We start from the raw sequence: 18,105 nt of genomic DNA on the forward strand, positions 1-18,105 counted from the left end.
AATGCAAAATGGTAAGGTAATACGGCAAAAAATATAAAAACCTGTAAAAAAACCTACACATTTCTTACTACTTAGACTTGAAAAATATCAGCAAAGCATGATTTTTCTTACTGTAAGAGCAAGTATTTAATTATAAATAACCGACACCCGAGGACAATGACAGTACATACAAAATATGCTTCATTTTTCTTATTATTTATTCAATTATTTGCTGGTATGGAAATATATGTAAGTCATCGTGGATTCACCCACTTAGTGCAAATTCCCTTATCTTTTATAACTTCAAGCATGTTGAAAGACTGCATTAAGCTGCTCTCGTAGGAATTTATGGTCATGCCCACTCTATTTTGAAACCAGCACGGCTTAAACATCGGAGTATGTATTTAAGGAACTGATTTCAGTTTAAGAAATAAATCCCCTTTTTTCAAACATGTGTATTGCAAGAACTTTCCACTGCAATTTTGGCAGGATCCAAATGTCAGCAGCCCATTAAAGCAATGATTTTGTGAGCACATACTCAGAAAAATACATGAGACACCACTGATAGTCAAAATTACTCACGTATTTTATTATTTTATTTTCCATTCTAAACAGGACGATGATAATGAAAACTGAGTAGAAGTAGCTTCCAGGTACTGACCTTCTGATGCAATTTATGCTGGTTGGAAAATCATCTTAACCAAAAAACCATAATGGAAGTATATGACATACTATAAAGTGACCAAAAGGAGCCTAAAAATCAAAAATTATTTTTTCAAAAATTGGTAAGAATACAGCAATCCGGCATCAAAAATGAAAAGTGACATTCCTTGCTTTAGTAAGTTTCCAAGTTGACTCAAATTTGTGTGGTCTGATTTACACAAGCTGGGTTTTTTATGTCTAATCTTTGCTACACTGACATTTTTTCTTGTGACCACTGCATTTCTCCAGAGACAAAACTATTGATGTATAACCAAAATTCTTTATATTTAAATATTTAGCTTAATGCATGTAATGATATGCACAAAACAGTTTTCATGTACATATTTAATGTGTGTCCCCTCCCTCAGACTAACACAATAGATCTTTGAAGAGTTGAACACATCATTCTTTATATTCTAGAATCCTCTGAGTAAACTGTCTTTTAGCGAAGGAAAAAAAACCAAAGAAACCAGGAAAGCTCCTCTGTGCTGGTTAAAAAAATAATAATAATGATAATCAAGTACCTGTGGATTTCTCTTCTGCTTTTGTATTTAATTTAAAACGTTTTAAATAACACTATAAGTTATAAAATATTTGACCTGACATTAAAGAATGTTACAAATAGTGCCAAAATAACAACACTCGTAGCTTCCATTGGATCTTTCCCAGAAGACCACTGAGCTGTCACCATTGCTGTCTGCAGGCTCTGCTAAAGTTCATCGTGCCTAAGACCTGTAACAAAAGGGAAAAAAATAAAATTATAAACCCCAGTTATATGTAGACCTCATGACTAGTTTGGTAAAACATGGAGAAAGCCCTTTACTTTGGCAGTCAGTCAGTTCAGCAATCATGGACTTCATTATTAGAGCCTTACTAGAAGTTGACCATAAACTTTCATAAAGAATGAAACCTACAAGGAACACTTTATAATGAGAAGTGAATTTGTTCCTTGACTCTGGACTCTTAAATACTTATCTTCTACGTTTTTTCTTCAACCGTGAGAGCTGAGATCACCTGGGTTTTTTTGGTTTCACATTATTCCAAGAAGTCAAGTCTTATTGGCAGTCCTATATAAAATTTTTTCTCGTGCTATTTAACTAAGTTTTAAAAAAAAATATATTTAAAAAATAAACCAAACAAGATCTATTTGTAAACTAAATATTTAGCTTTAGATTCTCTAAGTGAGGTCTAAGCTGATGCCCAGGGAGGTGGTGGAGTCACCATCCCTGGAGGTATTTAAGAAACGTGTAGACATGGCTCTTCAGGGCATGCTCTAGTGCCCAAGATTATTGGTTTGTGGTGGGATGTTGTGTGGGTGGGTGATGGTTTTTGGTTTGGTTGTTGTTGTTGTTGTGTGTTTAGGGGGTGGGTGGTATTTTTTTTGTTTGTTTTTGTTTTGGTTTTTTTTTTTGTGGTTGGACTCGATCTCTGAGGTCCCTTCCAACCACTATGATTCTGTGATTCTGTGTGATTATTTAGTATTTATGGCCCAAACGATGTGGAACAGCTGGTTGTGTCTGAGGTCCAAGAATAGGACACCTCTCAATTGTCTCATAGATGCTGGCATGAAACAAAAGATTTTATCCTCTCAGTGTCACTCCTGTGTAAAGCAGCATCACACGACTCTTCAAACCCACACAATTTCTCTACGACCAAGGGAAATTACACATATACAATATTTGTGCCTACTGACTCCAACCTTCATTTCAATATATTCATATTTATTTTTTAAAAGCTAACAGATTAATATTCAGGTAAATTACCTTTCTGAAAGAACGATGTTAGATTTTTCTTTTCTTTTTCAATTTGCTGTATTAACGTTCGTATCTCAGAGTCATAGTCAACCCATTCGGGAACTATCCGCGCCGCAGCCTTTAGTTTGGGTTCTTTGGTTTGGGGGTTGTTGCACTGAAAATTTAAAACATACGAGATGTAAATGAAGCAAATGTGAAAATATCACCTTTCCAATGAGCTTACCTAAACTAATTTTTGTCAGCATTTATAATTGCATTGAAGGGCAGTGTGCAAGGTCAGTTAACTCGATATTAATAATTTTTTAAAAAAATAAAAAATTAAATCACATGAACCAAATCGTAAGTAAACCCTGTTTAAAAAACTCAAACCATTTTATTGTAAATGCTGTTACTTCTCCATATGCTCCTGACTGTATGGATAGCAGAGACATGACTACTAAGTTATACAGGGAGATACAAGATACACATAAGCACATTGATATTAAATCTGATGTTTTTTATTAAGTTTGTGATGCTTCCTCTAGTGTTGTTTAGAAAATGTATTGATTACGTCCGTAAAATCACATGAATAGAAATCCTAATAAAAAGTGATACATGATAATGGGGATCAGAAGAAGGTCTAGTAACTTAATTTCAGTCTTTTGTGAACAGAGAGCACTCGTCTACAGTGCACCAAAAAAAGCTTATTTTAAAAACTGTAAAGACACAAAGAAAACAAAACTATTTACATACTGAATTAGTTGCACCAGCTTCCAACTGTCTGTTTTTCATCAGAATTATGTCTCTGAAATATCACTTACAGTGCATGGGGGATGTCAAAAAATGAAAATGGGGAAAAAAGGAGATAAGGTAATAATGACAGAGAAGAACATTTTCTCTCCCTGTTTCCATTCCCAAAGAAGGACACTTTGTTCTTTCTAAATAAGGACAGTCTCCTCAGAATTAGTTTTTAAGCTCTGCTTTATCTCCTGTTTATAGTGTGGAAATGGACAGAGAAAAGCAACATAATATTAAGTCCTCTACACAGAGGGTTCTGGAGGAACCTCCTTGGTAGGAAGCACAAGAGCAGCACACAGTGCCCAGACAATTAACAGTAATTCATCAGTGTTCCACTAACCTGGCTGAACATGGGGAAAAAAGATAAGGAAAATACATGCCCAGGTGTGAAAAACCCCAATCCTGTCCACTTACAGGGAGCAACACTGAATTTTGGGGTACAGTTTTCAGCTTCAACATAGGCAAATTTGGTACAGAAGCAGCAGAAGAGGTTTTGGAGGAAAGGAGAAAAGTTGCTGTATTATAGGGGAAGGGAAGTAGTGTTCCAGTGCCTTCCAGAGCATATTTCAAAAACCACATGAATTAAAGCAGAGTTTTTTAATCTAGAAAACAAACTTAACTCAAAAGCAACTCACCAAGTCTATTGTTTTAGCCTTTTTCTTGGACTCATCATCACACCAGGTTTCACACCAAAGCCACTCCTGAGGGAGAGACTTAATGGCTACTTGATGAATCATATTATTGGGAAGATCCTGTAGAAATTTTGTAAAATCATAAGTTAGCATTGCATTTGATGTAACTGGTTATCAAGCAACTACTTAAAAACAGACTATCTTTGCCTATTACCATTCCTACAAATTGCTTTTATATTATCTCCTCCTTCTTATGTTTCCTTTTTTACTTAAATTTTCCTTTTTTTTTTTTCTCCCCATTGTTTTGCTTTTGAAACCTTTACTATGTAGTCATGTACTCTCATGAAAACTCCAAGCCAGTCTCTTGCTGAAAGCAGGGAACAGCATTTACAAATGAGAAGGAACCTCAGGAGGTCACAGGCTGCTGCACGTACTCTGGCCGTGGTGAAAAATAACAGGTATAATTGGTAGATCCATTCGTAAGCTCTTTCACATCTGCAACCCCTACGTTACACTTCCAAAAAAATCAATTTCAGCTCTCAAATAAGTATTGGTTACTTCTTATTTTGCCCATTCACTTTACTAAATGTGACAGAATAAACCAGCACATATAGCTGCATTATGAAAAGCGTGTAATTTAACACAAATAGAGAAATTAGTGCACAAAAATTACATCAAATAGAAGTACACAGAGAGTGCCAAGACATTAAACATCGATTTAAATTCTTTATTTTTTGAAAAACTTCAATTCTACGAGTTTTTGGAAGACAAAATAAATGGTTTATCACCATCTCAGTTTCAAGAGAAGAGGGATTGGTCTTCTGTTGTGTCTCTCTGACTTTTCTAAATGAAATCAGAATTCCTGAGTAACTGCAGTAACTCGCAAAGTTGTGAATTTACAACTTGTTATATGGAGCAAAAAGTAGAAAGTCAGCTGCTAGATCCAGGATTTAAAGTAAATAGAAAAAAAAATCTAAACAAAAATTTGCTTATCCTTTCACAATAAAGTGTTTTATCCTCAAAACCACTAAAATACATCTAGAAGATGAAAGGGGAAATATTCATGAATCAAAAAAATAAATGAACAAAGGTAAGAAGAGATTGTTTACTGCCAGTGCCAAAATTCTTGTTTATTCAAAATATGTAAACTGCTGAAATGAAAGTCTTCTAGATTTTCACAAACAACATTTCAAAGTTGTGCTTCAAGTTGATTTACAATGCGACTCTTTTCACATTTAGTCAAATAAATAACCTACAGTTTTAAAGGGGAACTCCTCTGCAGCACCATCTTTATTAGAAAATAAACTCTCAATTTAAAAATAGAAAAACATCACCTCTTAATAAAAGAATTAGTCTTGTATTCTTCTCTTCTGATTTTTATTCTTTAAGTAAAGAACAAGATGGTTAATTTTCTGTTTTTAATGAATTGCTATTAGTATAAATGTTCGTCAAGTATTTGTTTTGTCATCTACACAGACATTTCCACACTTCTCTTTAAAATGTACAATTAAATACACTGTACTAGAAGTCTAGTTTTTATCATGTGCAATTTTTCTCCCTAGGAGCTCTTTACTTGCTCTCCTTGGCATTTAAATTTTTTTTCCACTCTATCTACTTCTATTTTGTGGTGTATATTGGCATAACCTTAGCTACTACCCGTGAAGGCATCAGTGCTGGCAGATGAGCCAAGAGCTGAGATTGCTGCTTCTTTGAGAAGGGCAATGAACACTCCAGCCAGATAATTAAAATAAGAAGAAAAAAAAATTATCATAATGCACACTTATCAGTAGGTAAAAACTCTCCAGGACTCTTGTAAAATATATTGCACTGTGGTTTGTATTTCCAGGAATGTTGCTGTATTTGGTGGAAGAAGTAGCAATGAAGACAGAGAGTGATTCCTATCAATACTGTCAGAGAGTAGATAACTGCAAAAATATTACTTTGAAATATTCCCCTTTCCAAATAATTCCAATTCTGTTCTGCCAAGATTTAGCTGCCTTAACCTCTGCTCTCAGCGCTGATGTGCTGAGGGATCCAACAGACTTGTTAAGAGATATATATGGTGTCATGTATTAATACTGCAATCGAAAACAAAAATCTTAAAAATAATACATTATTAATATTTTGAGCACATTAGATTAAACTAATTACTATTACTGAAAAGCAACATTATGGTGGAAGCCCTGTAACGAGCTTAAAGGTCTTTCTGAAAGACACCTTGCAATATGGGCAGGAATATATTTGAAAAACATCCAGCTGTATCACATCAGGACCCTTAAGTGTGTGACACAGGCCCAACACGTCATTCTGTTGCCCAGAAAAGAGGTAAAAATCTGACTCTTGATGTTGTATCAGTCTTTTGCTCTTCACAGCTACAGCTTAAGGCTGTAGTTCAAGTTTGTAGTGTAGCTGTATTTCCACTTTTCTTTGTCCAGCATTGTAAGAACTGCTATTTTCAATTTTTAGTTTTATTTCTGGAAAAATTGCAGGTGGTAATAATCTACTTATGTAAGCGAGAAGAATTTCCTTGCAGAATAAGGGGGTGGGATGCAGGCACAGAGAGATGTGGGCTTTGTTGCTGTAGGATCCCTTTACAGCTATCGGCAGGTAAAAACCTTTTGTGCTTTAGCAATTCCACAAGGAAAATTATGAAAGCAGGGACCATCTCACTTATGAAGCCTTCTGAAGTTCACCCAAAGAGAGACACAAATAAAAGGCATCATTTACACAGGCAGGGATCAGACAAGCTGTGTTATCAATCTTCTACTGAGTTTAAGAATCTCCACTACAGAAGAAAATAATAAATTTAAGTATGTTCTGTACATCTGGGATCTACTTACATACTTGTGACTTGCACCCAGACTTACCTGACCTACCTTTAAAAATAGGTGGAGTTACATAAATGAAGACCTACAGTCACCCCAGGGTGAGGATGTCCAGCAACCAGTAGAGTGTGTTAGCAGTTAGCTTACAAAAATTAAATTTACATTGATGGAAAAAAAGAAGAGGAGGAAAAAGCTCTTGCTAAATAAGAATATAATTACCATTATCAGAATATAGGATTAGCATTAGAAAAACACAGATGCACATAGAACAACTAGAAATAAAGGATGGCAGTCCACTATGCTATTTTCTCCGATTCTTTTTCATATTAAACAATTACTTGAAGTAGTCATCATTTAGTGTTCAGTTTTCTGAACTGTGCTCATATGCATAGCTGAGAATGTGCTAAAATAGCAGTAAAGGGCCAATAGTTTCAGAATTACGTATCTCAGTGTGTATGTTACAAAATGATTCCATGCATATTGAGAAAGATAACGAAAATAAACCCCAAATTGCTTAAAGCCATATATACCTGATCTAGATTTGACAGGCTGTTTGGATCTTGACTAAGAGCCTGGTACTGGCCCCGAAGCCTGTCTCCTGCTGCAATCTTCCTGAACTTCTTAAGATCCACAACATATAAGGCACTACCAAAGACAAACAAAAGAATTAAGTCTTGTGGAGTTTCACCTTCTTTTTTGATAGCATTAATAAAAGTAACAAGAAACCAAAACCTGTTCCCGTCCTAAAAGGAATTTTTTTTTTAATTAAGTGGCTGAAGCTACAATAAAAAAGCAAAATCAGTATGTCATCAGAATTCATGCCTTAGTGATTAACACCAAGACCCAGATTTAAATCAAATTGACAAACTGCACAAAAACATATGAGGATTTATCCTACCTAATATGGTATTTCCTTTTCCCAAGATGTGATGCCCAGTATCCCGACTTCCAGAACCGGTACCCGTCCATTTCTTTACGGCTGTCGCAGAAGGGCGTGTATCCGTAGGGAGCTCCATTCAGATCCAGATCTCTGAGTTCTTTTAGGTCACTTCTCACAATCTAAATAAAAATATCTTTATTTTTATAATTTAATACTATTTTTAAGGCATGTATTTGAGAGTGGTTATCGCAGCAAGCTTCCCAAAGTTTAATTTTAATTTAAAAAAAAACAACTAAGACACTACAACAGTGAAGTACAAATAAAGATTTCCACTTGGAATAGTATTTACCATATTATTGTTCAAGGAAAAAAGAAGTGGTTATTCTGTGGCCATCTGTGTAGCACATTTAATAAGTAAATTAAATAAAAGGAGCAAAGTATTTTTAATTCATGGACCAATATTCCCGGTTGCTCAATATTAAATTCCTTCATGCAAGAGTGTAACTTTCAAAATCTACTGAGCATCTCCCTTCTAAAAAATCCTTCTGTGATTTGCATCAAATTGCATCGTTTGAAAAATCTTTGTATCTAGTAGTGAAGTACTTTTAAAAATTGGTTATGAGGACATTTTACAAATGCCCTTTGTTTACTAATCAATCATTCTTCCATCAAATCCCACTAATCTAATTTATCAGTGGTAAAAAAAAGTTTCATCTGTTTTGGAATACAGAGAAATCCTTACAGTAAGTAGTTAGGACGGACAATGAACATTTCTACTGTAGCCAGATGAAACTGTAGAAAGTTACAGTCTGCTTTGCTACATCCAAATTTAATTTATTCTCAAGCGTTGGAAAAGGACAAGAAATACGTAATATTTGTTCTGAGGTTTTCAATAATCATGTGATGCACTCTTCAATGTCTTGTCACTTCAAGACAGCATGTTACCTTTCAGTATATTATACAATATTCATTTCTGAGTGAAAGACTGCATACAAGTTCAAGAAAAAAAGTGAGAGGATTAATAGTGAAAAATTTCAGCCGTCTAGAAGTTGTTCAGATGGTCTAAACTAATCACCTCAGACTCCTTCCATACTGGAGAAGTCCTCTCGCAATCAGCCCAGAGTCAATCACTCAAATATGCCTTAGGTGAAATGCCTCTCTCCACAGGCAACTTAGGGCAGCTCAGTGTGGTGCTCTTAATTTCTACACGACTAAAGACAAGTAAAATGACTGTATTACATGTTCTGCAACACCACTGATTCTGCTCGTACAACTGCATTAGTCTTACAGGAACAACATCTCAATAAAATGGCCACAGAGAATGAAACGGGATGAATTTAAGCCAAAATGAATTCCTCATACATTTCATAGAATCATAGAATGGTTTGGGTTGGAAGGGATCTTGAAGATCATCAAGTTCCAACCCCCCTGCCATGGGCAGGGACACCTCCCACTAGAGCAGGTTACTTAAAGCCCCATCCAGCCTGGCCTTGAACACCTCCAGGGATGGGGCATCCACAGCTTCTCTGGGCAACCTGTTCCAGTGTCTCACCACCCTTATAGAAAAGAATTTCTTCCTGAGATCTAATCTAATTTATACAGCATTATTTTTTCTTACCTGGTCAGCATCGACAAATATTATTTTATCCACAGCCAAAGGGAAAAGAACGTCCAAAAAAAGAATTTTGTAGCCCCAGATAATCCTTTGTTTCTCTGCCTGTTGATAAAGCCAGCGGGGCCATTTATACTGTACTAACTCATACTTGAAACCATACTTTTTAGCCATATGAGGAATAACATCCTAGAAAAAGAACATAAATCCTATTAGTTGCACAAGTATGCAACACACGAGGACTCAAAAGGACAAAGAATGAACATTTGCAACACAATTGCAGCTGTATTTGCCTTACTAACTACATAAATTAGTATTTTAAAATGTTATTTTTTAGTTCTAGCAGTATCCTCAACTACACAAATATAAAAGCATTTATTTAAAGTTCTGGGAGACTATCAGAAGAGAATAAATTATTATAATATATCACTGGGCTTTGGGCTCCAGAAAAGAACTACTTTACTCATGAGACTTTCAAAACCAATAGTATTTAATATGCATTCAGAGATCATTTCCAACTGTGAAAATTTAATTTACATTATATAATTATTCAAGTGTAATTTTTTTTAAAATCCTACTTAAAATTTTTAAGAAAAACAATAAAAGGAAGACATTTCTCCTACCTTAAATGTTGGAGACAGATAGTTTTTCAGAAACCAAAATTTAACCGGTGTTTTTGTATGACGTAGGACAGAAAGCATCATAATTCTGTGGAAATATAAGTCTATAATAAACAAACAAATACACACAGGTCATTAAATTTCAACTCCACCTAAAAGGTGCTAGAGCTTTCTAAGTATAATTTTCTTTAACCCAGTTTAAGCAGAAATTTCTGTCTATTTCAAATAAAAAGCTTTGAAGAGCATGTCTCCAAGATGGGTTTATTCAATCCAGATTGGCTAAGCAACATTAGAAGGAACAATTTCAAAAGTGGATCTGTTAACAAGTTTTATTCTGAGAGGTGCCTGACAAAATTAGAATACCAATTAATACCTTATATTAACTTGGCAACTGAGATAACCAATGTGTTCTAAAATAAGTTGAGTTTAATAAGGTTGCTGAAAAGAAAAGCAGTGGGAAATAGAAAGCATAGATCAAGTTAAGATTCTCTTCAGAAAAGCCTTGGTAACTGCAAGAATCACTATTTTGGGTTCTTTTTTTTTTTTCACTATTATGGCATTTGTTTGGTGTAGCCAGACAGATAAGCAACGCCTTACAACTTTACGCAAGGTCAAATCTGCCTTAAAAATCAAGAAGTAATAAAGTGAGGTAAAGAAGTATGTAGGATGTTTTAATATTGGGGGTTTTTTTCTCCTTTAGAATAAATGAGTCTTTCCTTTTATGAAGGTTGTTGTAGGTTGAAGGAGAGAAATGCCGATGTTCAAACCGCATCGGATTACTAAGAAATAAAAATCAATACATACAAAAATGCTGCTTTCCAAATAAATATGCATGAACGAATTGTGAAATTCCACGTTAGGATAGGAAAACCCCTACACCTGACACCTGCAGACAAGCAGTCAAATCAGAAAAGTAACAGAGCTGGTTGTGACCAGATTAGGCTGTACTGTAAGATTTCCTTCAAAGCAATCACTGCTCATTGAATGAACACTGAAGTAAGGCCATACGTGCGTGTAGGAGTACCCACAGTTTGAACTAAACATAGATACAGCTCTAATGAAGCCACTTCTGCCATGTCTTTATAAAGAGATGCTGAATTTCATCTTTTGTGTTCACACTTCACACATGCACTCATGAAAGACACAAGAGAACATTTTTCTTTCTTCAAAGGATAATGGCGTTTTTGAACATCTATACATCAAATCACTTTGTTCTCAAACAAAGATGAATTTAGTCCTCACTGTATACAACTTTTCTGTGCTTTGACAATTTACTTGTTAAAAAAGTAAGTTTCTTTTAGCTGCTTAGTTTTCGGATGAAAGTTTGCAGTATTGCTATGAAATTCTTGTTTCCCTTTAACTTTTCCTTACCTTAAAAAACGTTCATACAAATGACCTGAAGCGACTGAAAAAATGTTAAGAATATCACTTTTCTTTTCCTTCTCCTCTGCTGGAATGTCTTCTGAAAATCTAATAAAAGAAAGACCCTCAGATTATTATATAAAGTAAACATTCAGCAGAAAGAAAATAGTATGTCATTACCATTAAGCTCATAAAAGAATCAAAACTAAGAATACACACAAAAGAAGTATTTTTTAAAAACCTACTTAAAATTTTTAAGAAAAATAATAAAAGGAAGACATTTCTCCTACCTTAAATGTTGGAGACAGATATTCTTAATGCTTATCCTATAGGAACTAAATACACCTATATTTTATTCCCATTGCACATGCCTGTGATACCAAAATCTTTTGGAAGCAACACCTTATACCCAGTCGCTCAGGACAAATGATGGCACAACTGCAGCCTCCAATATTTTCAAACAAAGAGAACCCAAATTTGGCAAGAACTCCACATAGCAAAATAATCAGCAATACACAGAGCCAGAATATCTTGAGAAGTGGTCATTTTTAAAATAGGCAACAGTTTGTTTTTTTTTTTCACGCTTCATATATGTGCATTCTGCATCAGAAGAACCAATGCATATTCTTGAGCTAAATTATGTCTGCAGAGCCCCGTAAGTGGTTGAGTTGAATATATACTCTAAAATACAGAATGAAGATAATATAAAGCTGGCCACACCAGCCAAACCACATATTTAGCCCAGTACCTTAAAAACAGCAAATGACAAGGCTCAGGAGTAGTAGCTTGTTGCAGAATGCTCTCATAACATTCAATGGTCTGTGGTGGTGAGATTTCCTGAGTGTTTTTCATAATACTTGCTGAGTTCTTCCTTAAATTAACGCAATTACTCTCCCGCAAAACTACCCTATATCTGAGGACGCCTGTCCAGAGGTTTTCTGTTTCTGCTGTGGGTGATGGTTTTTGGTTTGGTTGTTGTTGTTGTTGTGTGTTTAGGGGGGGGGTGGTATTTTTTTTGTTTGTTTTTGTTTGTTTTTTTTTTTTTGTGGTTGGACTCGATCTCTGAGGTCCCTTCCAACCACTATGATTCTGTGATTCTGTGTGATTATTTAGTATTTATGGCCCAAACGATGTGGAACAGCTGGTTGTGTCTGAGGTCCAAGAATAGGACACCTCTCAATTGTCTCATAGATGCTGGCATGAAACAAAAGATTTTATCCTCTCAGTGTCACTCCTGTGTAAAGCAGCATCACACGACTCTTCAAACCCACACAATTTCTCTACGACCAAGGGAAATTACACATATACAATATTTGTGCCTACTGACTCCAACCTTCATTTCAATATATTCATATTTATTTTTTAAAAGCTAACAGATTAATATTCAGGTAAATTACCTTTCTGAAAGAACGATGTTAGATTTTTCTTCTTTTTTTCAATTTGCTGTATTAACGTTCGTATCTCAGAGTCATAGTCAACCCATTCGGGAACTATCCGCGCCGCAGCCTTTAGTTTGGGTTCTTTGGTTTGGGGGTTGTTGCACTGAAAATTTAAAACATACGAGATGTAAATGAAGCAAATGTGAAAATATCACCTTTCCAATGAGCTTACCTAAACTAATTTTTGTCAGCATTTATAATTGCATTGAAGGGCAGTGTGCAAGGTCAGTTAACTCGATATTAATAATTTTTTAAAAAAATAAAAAATTAAATCACATGAACCAAATCGTAAGTAAACCCTGTTTAAAAAACTCAAACCATTTTATTGTAAATGCTGTTACTTCTCCATATGCTCCTGACTGTATGGATAGCAGAGACATGACTACTAAGTTATACAGGGAGATACAAGATACACATAAGCACATTGATATTAAATCTGATGTTTTTTATTAAGTTTGTGATGCTTCCTCTAGTGTTGTTTAGAAAATGTATTGATTACGTCCGTAAAATCACATGAATAGAAATCCTAATAAAAAGTGATACATGATAATGGGGATCAGAAGAAGGTCTAGTAACTTAATTTCAGTCTTTTGTGAACAGAGAGCACTCGTCTACAGTGCACCAAAAAAAGCTTATTTTAAAAACTGTAAAGACACAAAGAAAACAAAACTATTTACATACTGAATTAGTTGCACCAGCTTCCAACTGTCTGTTTTTCATCAGAATTATGTCTCTGAAATATCACTTACAGTGCATGGGGGATGTCAAAAAATGAAAATGGGGAAAAAAGGAGATAAGGTAATAATGACAGAGAAGAACATTTTCTCTCCCTGTTTCCATTCCCAAAGAAGGACACTTTGTTCTTTCTAAATAAGGACAGTCTCCTCAGAATTAGTTTTTAAGCTCTGCTTTATCTCCTGTTTATAGTGTGGAAATGGACAGAGAAAAGCAACATAATATTAAGTCCTCTACACAGAGGGTTCTGGAGGAACCTCCTGGGTAGGAAGCACAAGAGCAGCACACAGTGCCCAGACAATTAACAGTAATTCATCAGTGTTCCACTAACCTGGCTGAACATGGGGAAAAAAGATAAGGAAAATACATGCACAGGTGTGAAAAACCCCAATCCTGTCCACTTAAAAGGAGCAACATTCAATTTTGGGGTACAGTTTTCAGCTTCAACATAGGCAAATTTGGTACAGAAGAAGCAGAAGAGGTCTTGGAGGAAAGAAGAAAAGTTGCTGTATTGTAGGGGAAGGGAAGTAGTGTTCCAGTGCCTTCAAGAGCATATTTCAAAAACCACAGGAATTAAAGCAGAGTTTTTTAATCTAGAAAACGAATTTAACTCAAAAGCAACTCACCAAGTCTATTGTTTTAGCCTTTTTCTTGGACTCATCATCACACCAGGTTTCACACCAAAGCCACTCCTGAGGGAGAGACTTAATGGCTACTTGATGAATCATATTATTGGGAAGATCCTGTAGAAATTTTGTAAAATCATAAGTTAGCATTGCATTTGATGTATCTGGTTATCAAGCAACTACTTAAAAACAGAATATCTTTGCCTATTACCATTTCTACAAATTGTTCTTATATTATTTCCTCCTTCTTATGTTTCCTTTTTTACTTAAATTTTCCTTTTTTTTTTCCCCCATTGTTTTGCTTTTGAAACCTTTACTATGTAGTCATGTACTCTCATGAAAACTCCAAGCCAGTCTCTTGCTGAAAGCAGGGAACAGCATTTACAAATGAGAAGGAACCTCAGGAGGTCACAGGCTGCTGCACGTACTCTGGCCGTGGTGAAAAATAACAGGTATAATTGGTAGATCCATTCGTAAGCTCTTTCACTTCTGCAACCCCTACATTACACTTCCAAAAAAATCAATTTCAGCTCTCAAATAAGTATTGGTTACTTCTTATTTTGCCCATTCACTTTACTAAATGTGACAGAATAAACCAGCACATATAGCTGCATTATGAAAAGCGTGTAATTTAACACAAATAGAGAAATTAGTGCACAAAAATTACATCAAATAGAAGTACACAGAGAGTGCCAAGACATTAAACATCGATTTAAATTCTTTATTTTTTGAAAAACTTCAATTCTACGAGTTTTTGGAAGACAAAATAAATGGTTTATCACCATCTCAATTTCAAGAGAAGAGAGACTGGTCTTCTGTTGTGTCTCTCTGACTTTTCTAAATGAAATCAGAATTCCTGAGTAACTGCAGTAACTCGCAAAGTTGTGAATTTACAACTTGTTATATGGAGCAAAAAGTAGAAAGTCAGCTGCTAGATCTAGGATTTAAAGTAAATAGAAAAAAAAATCTAAACAAAAATTTGCTTATCCTTTCACAATAAAGTGTTTTATCCTCAAAACCACTAAAATACATCTAGAAGATGAAAGGGGAAATATTCATGAATCAAAAAAATAAATGAACAAAGGTAAGAAGAGATTGTTTACTGCCAGTGCCAAAATTCTTGTTTATTCAAAATATGTAAACTGCTGAAATGAAAGTCTTCTAGATTTTCACAAACAACATTTCAAAGTTGTGCTTCAAGTTGATTTACAATGCGACTCTTTTCACATTTAGTCAAATAAATAACCTACAGTTTTAAAGGGGAACTCCTCTGCAGCACCATCTTTATTAGAAAATAAACTCTCAATTTAAAAATAGAAAAACATCACCTCTTAATAAAAGAATTAGTCTTGTATTCTTCTCTTCTGATTTTTATTCTTTAAGTAAAGAACAAGATGGTTAATTTTCTGTTTTTAATGAATTGCTATTAGTATAAATGTTCGTCAAGTATTTGTTTTGTCATCTACACAGACATTTCCACGCTTCTCTTTAAAATGTACAATTAAATACACTGTACTAGAAGTCTAGTTTTTATCATGTGCAATTTTTCTCCCTAGGAGCTCTTTACTTGCTCTCCTTGGCATTTAAATTTTTTTTCCACTCTATCTACTTCTATTTTGTGGTGTATATTGGCATAACCTTAGCTACTACCCGTGAAGGCATCAGTGCTGGCAGATGAGCCAAGAGCTGAGATTGCTGCTTCTTTGAGAAGGGCAATGAACACTCCAGCCAGATAATTAAAATAAGAAGAAAAAAAAATTATCATAATGCACACTTATCAGTAGGTAAAAACTCTCCAGGACTCTTGTAAAATATATTGCACTGTGGTTTGTATTTCCAGGAATGTTGCTGTATTTGGTGGAAGAAGTAGCAATGAAGACAGAGAGTGATTCCTATCAATACTGTCAGAGAGTAGATAACTGCAAAAATATTACTTTGAAATATTCCCCTTTCCAAATAATTCCAATTCTGTTCTGCCAAGATTTAGCTGCCTTAACCTCTGCTCTCAGCGCTGATGTGCTGAGGGATCCAACAGACTTGTTAAGAGATATATATGGTGTCATGTATTAATACTGCAATCGAAAACAAAAATCTTAAAAATAATACATTATTAATATTTTGAGCACATTAGATTAAACTAATTACTATTACTGAAAAGCAACATTATGGTGGAAGCCCTGTAACGAGCTTAAAGGTCTTTCTGAAAGACACCTTGCAATATGGGCAGGAATATATTTGAAAAACATCCAGCTGTATCACATCAGGACCCTTAAGTGTGTGACACAGGCCCAACACGTCATTCTGTTGCCCAGAAAAGAGGTAAAAATCTGACTCTTGATGTTGTATCAGTCTTTTGCTCTTCACAGCTACAGCTTAAGGCTGTAGTTCAAGTTTGTAGTGTAGCTGTATTTCCACTTTTCTTTGTCCAGCATTGTAAGAACTGCTATTTTCAATTTTTAGTTTTATTTCTGGAAAAATTGCAGGTGGTAATAATCTACTTATGTAAGCGAGAAGAATTTCCTTGCAGAATAAGGGGGTGGGATTCAGGCACAGAGAGATGTGGGCTTTGTTGCTGTAGGATCCCTTTACAGCTATCGGCAGGTAAAAACCTTTTGTGCTTTAGCAATTCCACAAGGAAAATTATGAAAGCAGGGACCATCTCACTTATGAAGCCTTCTGAAGTTCCCCCAAAGAGAGACACAAATAAAAGGCATCATTTACACAGGCAGAGATCAGACAAGCTGTGTTATCAATCTTCTACTGAGTTTAAGAATCTCCACTACAGAAGAAAATAATAAATTTAAGTATGTTCTGTACAGCTGGGATCTACTTACTTGTGACTTGCACCCTGACTTACCTGACCTACCTTTAAAAATTGGTGGAGTTACATAAATGAAGACCTACAGTCACCCCAGGGTGAGGATGTTCTGGGATCTACTTACATACTTGTGACTTGCACCCAGACTTACCTGACCTACCTTTAAAAATAGGTGGAGTTACATAAATGAAGACCTACAGTCACCCCAGGGTGAGGATGTCCAGCAACCAGTAGAGTGTGTTAGCAGTTAGCTTACAAAAATTAAATTTACATTGATGGAAAAAAAGAAGAGGAGGAAAAAGCTCTTGCTAAATAAGAATATAATTACCATTATCAGAATATAGGATTAGCATTAGAAAAACACAAATGCACATAGAACAACTAGAAATAAAGGATGGCAGTCCACTATGCTGTTTTCTCCTATTTTTTTTCATATTAAACAATTACTTGAAGTAGTCATCATTTAGTGTTCAGTTTTCTGAACTGTGCTCATATGCATAGCTGAGAATGTGCTAAAATAGCAGTAAAGGGCCAATAGTTTCAGAATTACGTATCTCAGTGTGTATGTTACAAAATGATTCCATGCATATTGAGAAAGATAACGAAAATAAACCCCAAATTGCTTAAAGCCATATATACCTGATCTAGATTTGACAGGCTGTTTGGATCTTGACTAAGAGCCTGGTACTGGCCCCGAAGCCTGTCTCCTGCTGCAATCTTCCTGAACTTCTTAAGATCCACAACATATAAGGCACTACCAAAGACAAACAAAAGAATTAAGTCTTGTGGAGTTTCACCTTCTTTTTTGATAGCATTAATAAAAGTAACAAGAAACCAAAACCTGTTCCCGTCCTAAAAGGAATTTTTTTTTTAATTAAGTGGCTGAAGCTACAATAAAAAAGCAAAATCAGTATGTCATCAGAATTCATGCCTTGGTGATTAACACCAAGACCCAGATTTAAATCAAATTGACAAACTGCACAAAAACATATGAGGATTTATCCTACCTAATATGGTATTTCCTTTTCCCAAGATGTGATGCCCAGTATCCCGACTTCCAGAACCGGTACCCGTCCATTTCTTTACGGCTGTCGCAGAAAGGTGTGTATCCGTAGGGAGCTCCATTCAGATCCAGATCTCTGAGTTCTTTTAGGTCACTTCTCACAATCTAAATAAAAATATCTTTATTTTTATAATTTAATACTATTTTTAAGGCATGTATTTGAGAGTGGTTATCGCAGCAAGCTTCCCAAAGTTTAATTTTAATTTTAGAAAAATCAACTAAGACACTATAACAGTGAATTACAAATAAAGATTTCCACTGGAATAGTATCTACCATATTA

The 18,105-nt window shown here is 35.1% G+C and overlaps 1 protein-coding gene across 1 annotated transcript in view; it reads right to left on the reverse strand.

The window, feature by feature from the left end:
- Positions 1-541: 541 nt before the first annotated feature.
- The window catches only part of UGGT2 (UDP-glucose glycoprotein glucosyltransferase 2), a 108,567-nt gene continuing 91,003 nt past the window's right edge, over positions 542-18,105 (reverse strand). Inside the window, exons 36-40 of the mRNA XM_014955635.1 lie at positions 17,769-17,929; positions 17,401-17,515; positions 13,944-14,060; positions 12,541-12,685; positions 542-1,413 (exon numbers count right to left, since the gene is read on the reverse strand). Of these exons, the coding sequence (XP_014811121.1) occupies positions 1,391-1,413; positions 12,541-12,685; positions 13,944-14,060; positions 17,401-17,515; positions 17,769-17,929 (561 nt within the window). The 3' untranslated portion in view covers positions 542-1,390. The remainder of the gene's footprint in view (positions 1,414-12,540; positions 12,686-13,943; positions 14,061-17,400; positions 17,516-17,768; positions 17,930-18,105) is intronic.

The sequence above is a fragment of the Calidris pugnax genome, unplaced genomic scaffold, assembly GCF_001431845.1.
Source record: "Calidris pugnax isolate Ruff unplaced genomic scaffold, ASM143184v1 scaffold274, whole genome shotgun sequence".
NCBI lineage: Eukaryota > Metazoa > Chordata > Aves > Charadriiformes > Scolopacidae > Calidris > Calidris pugnax.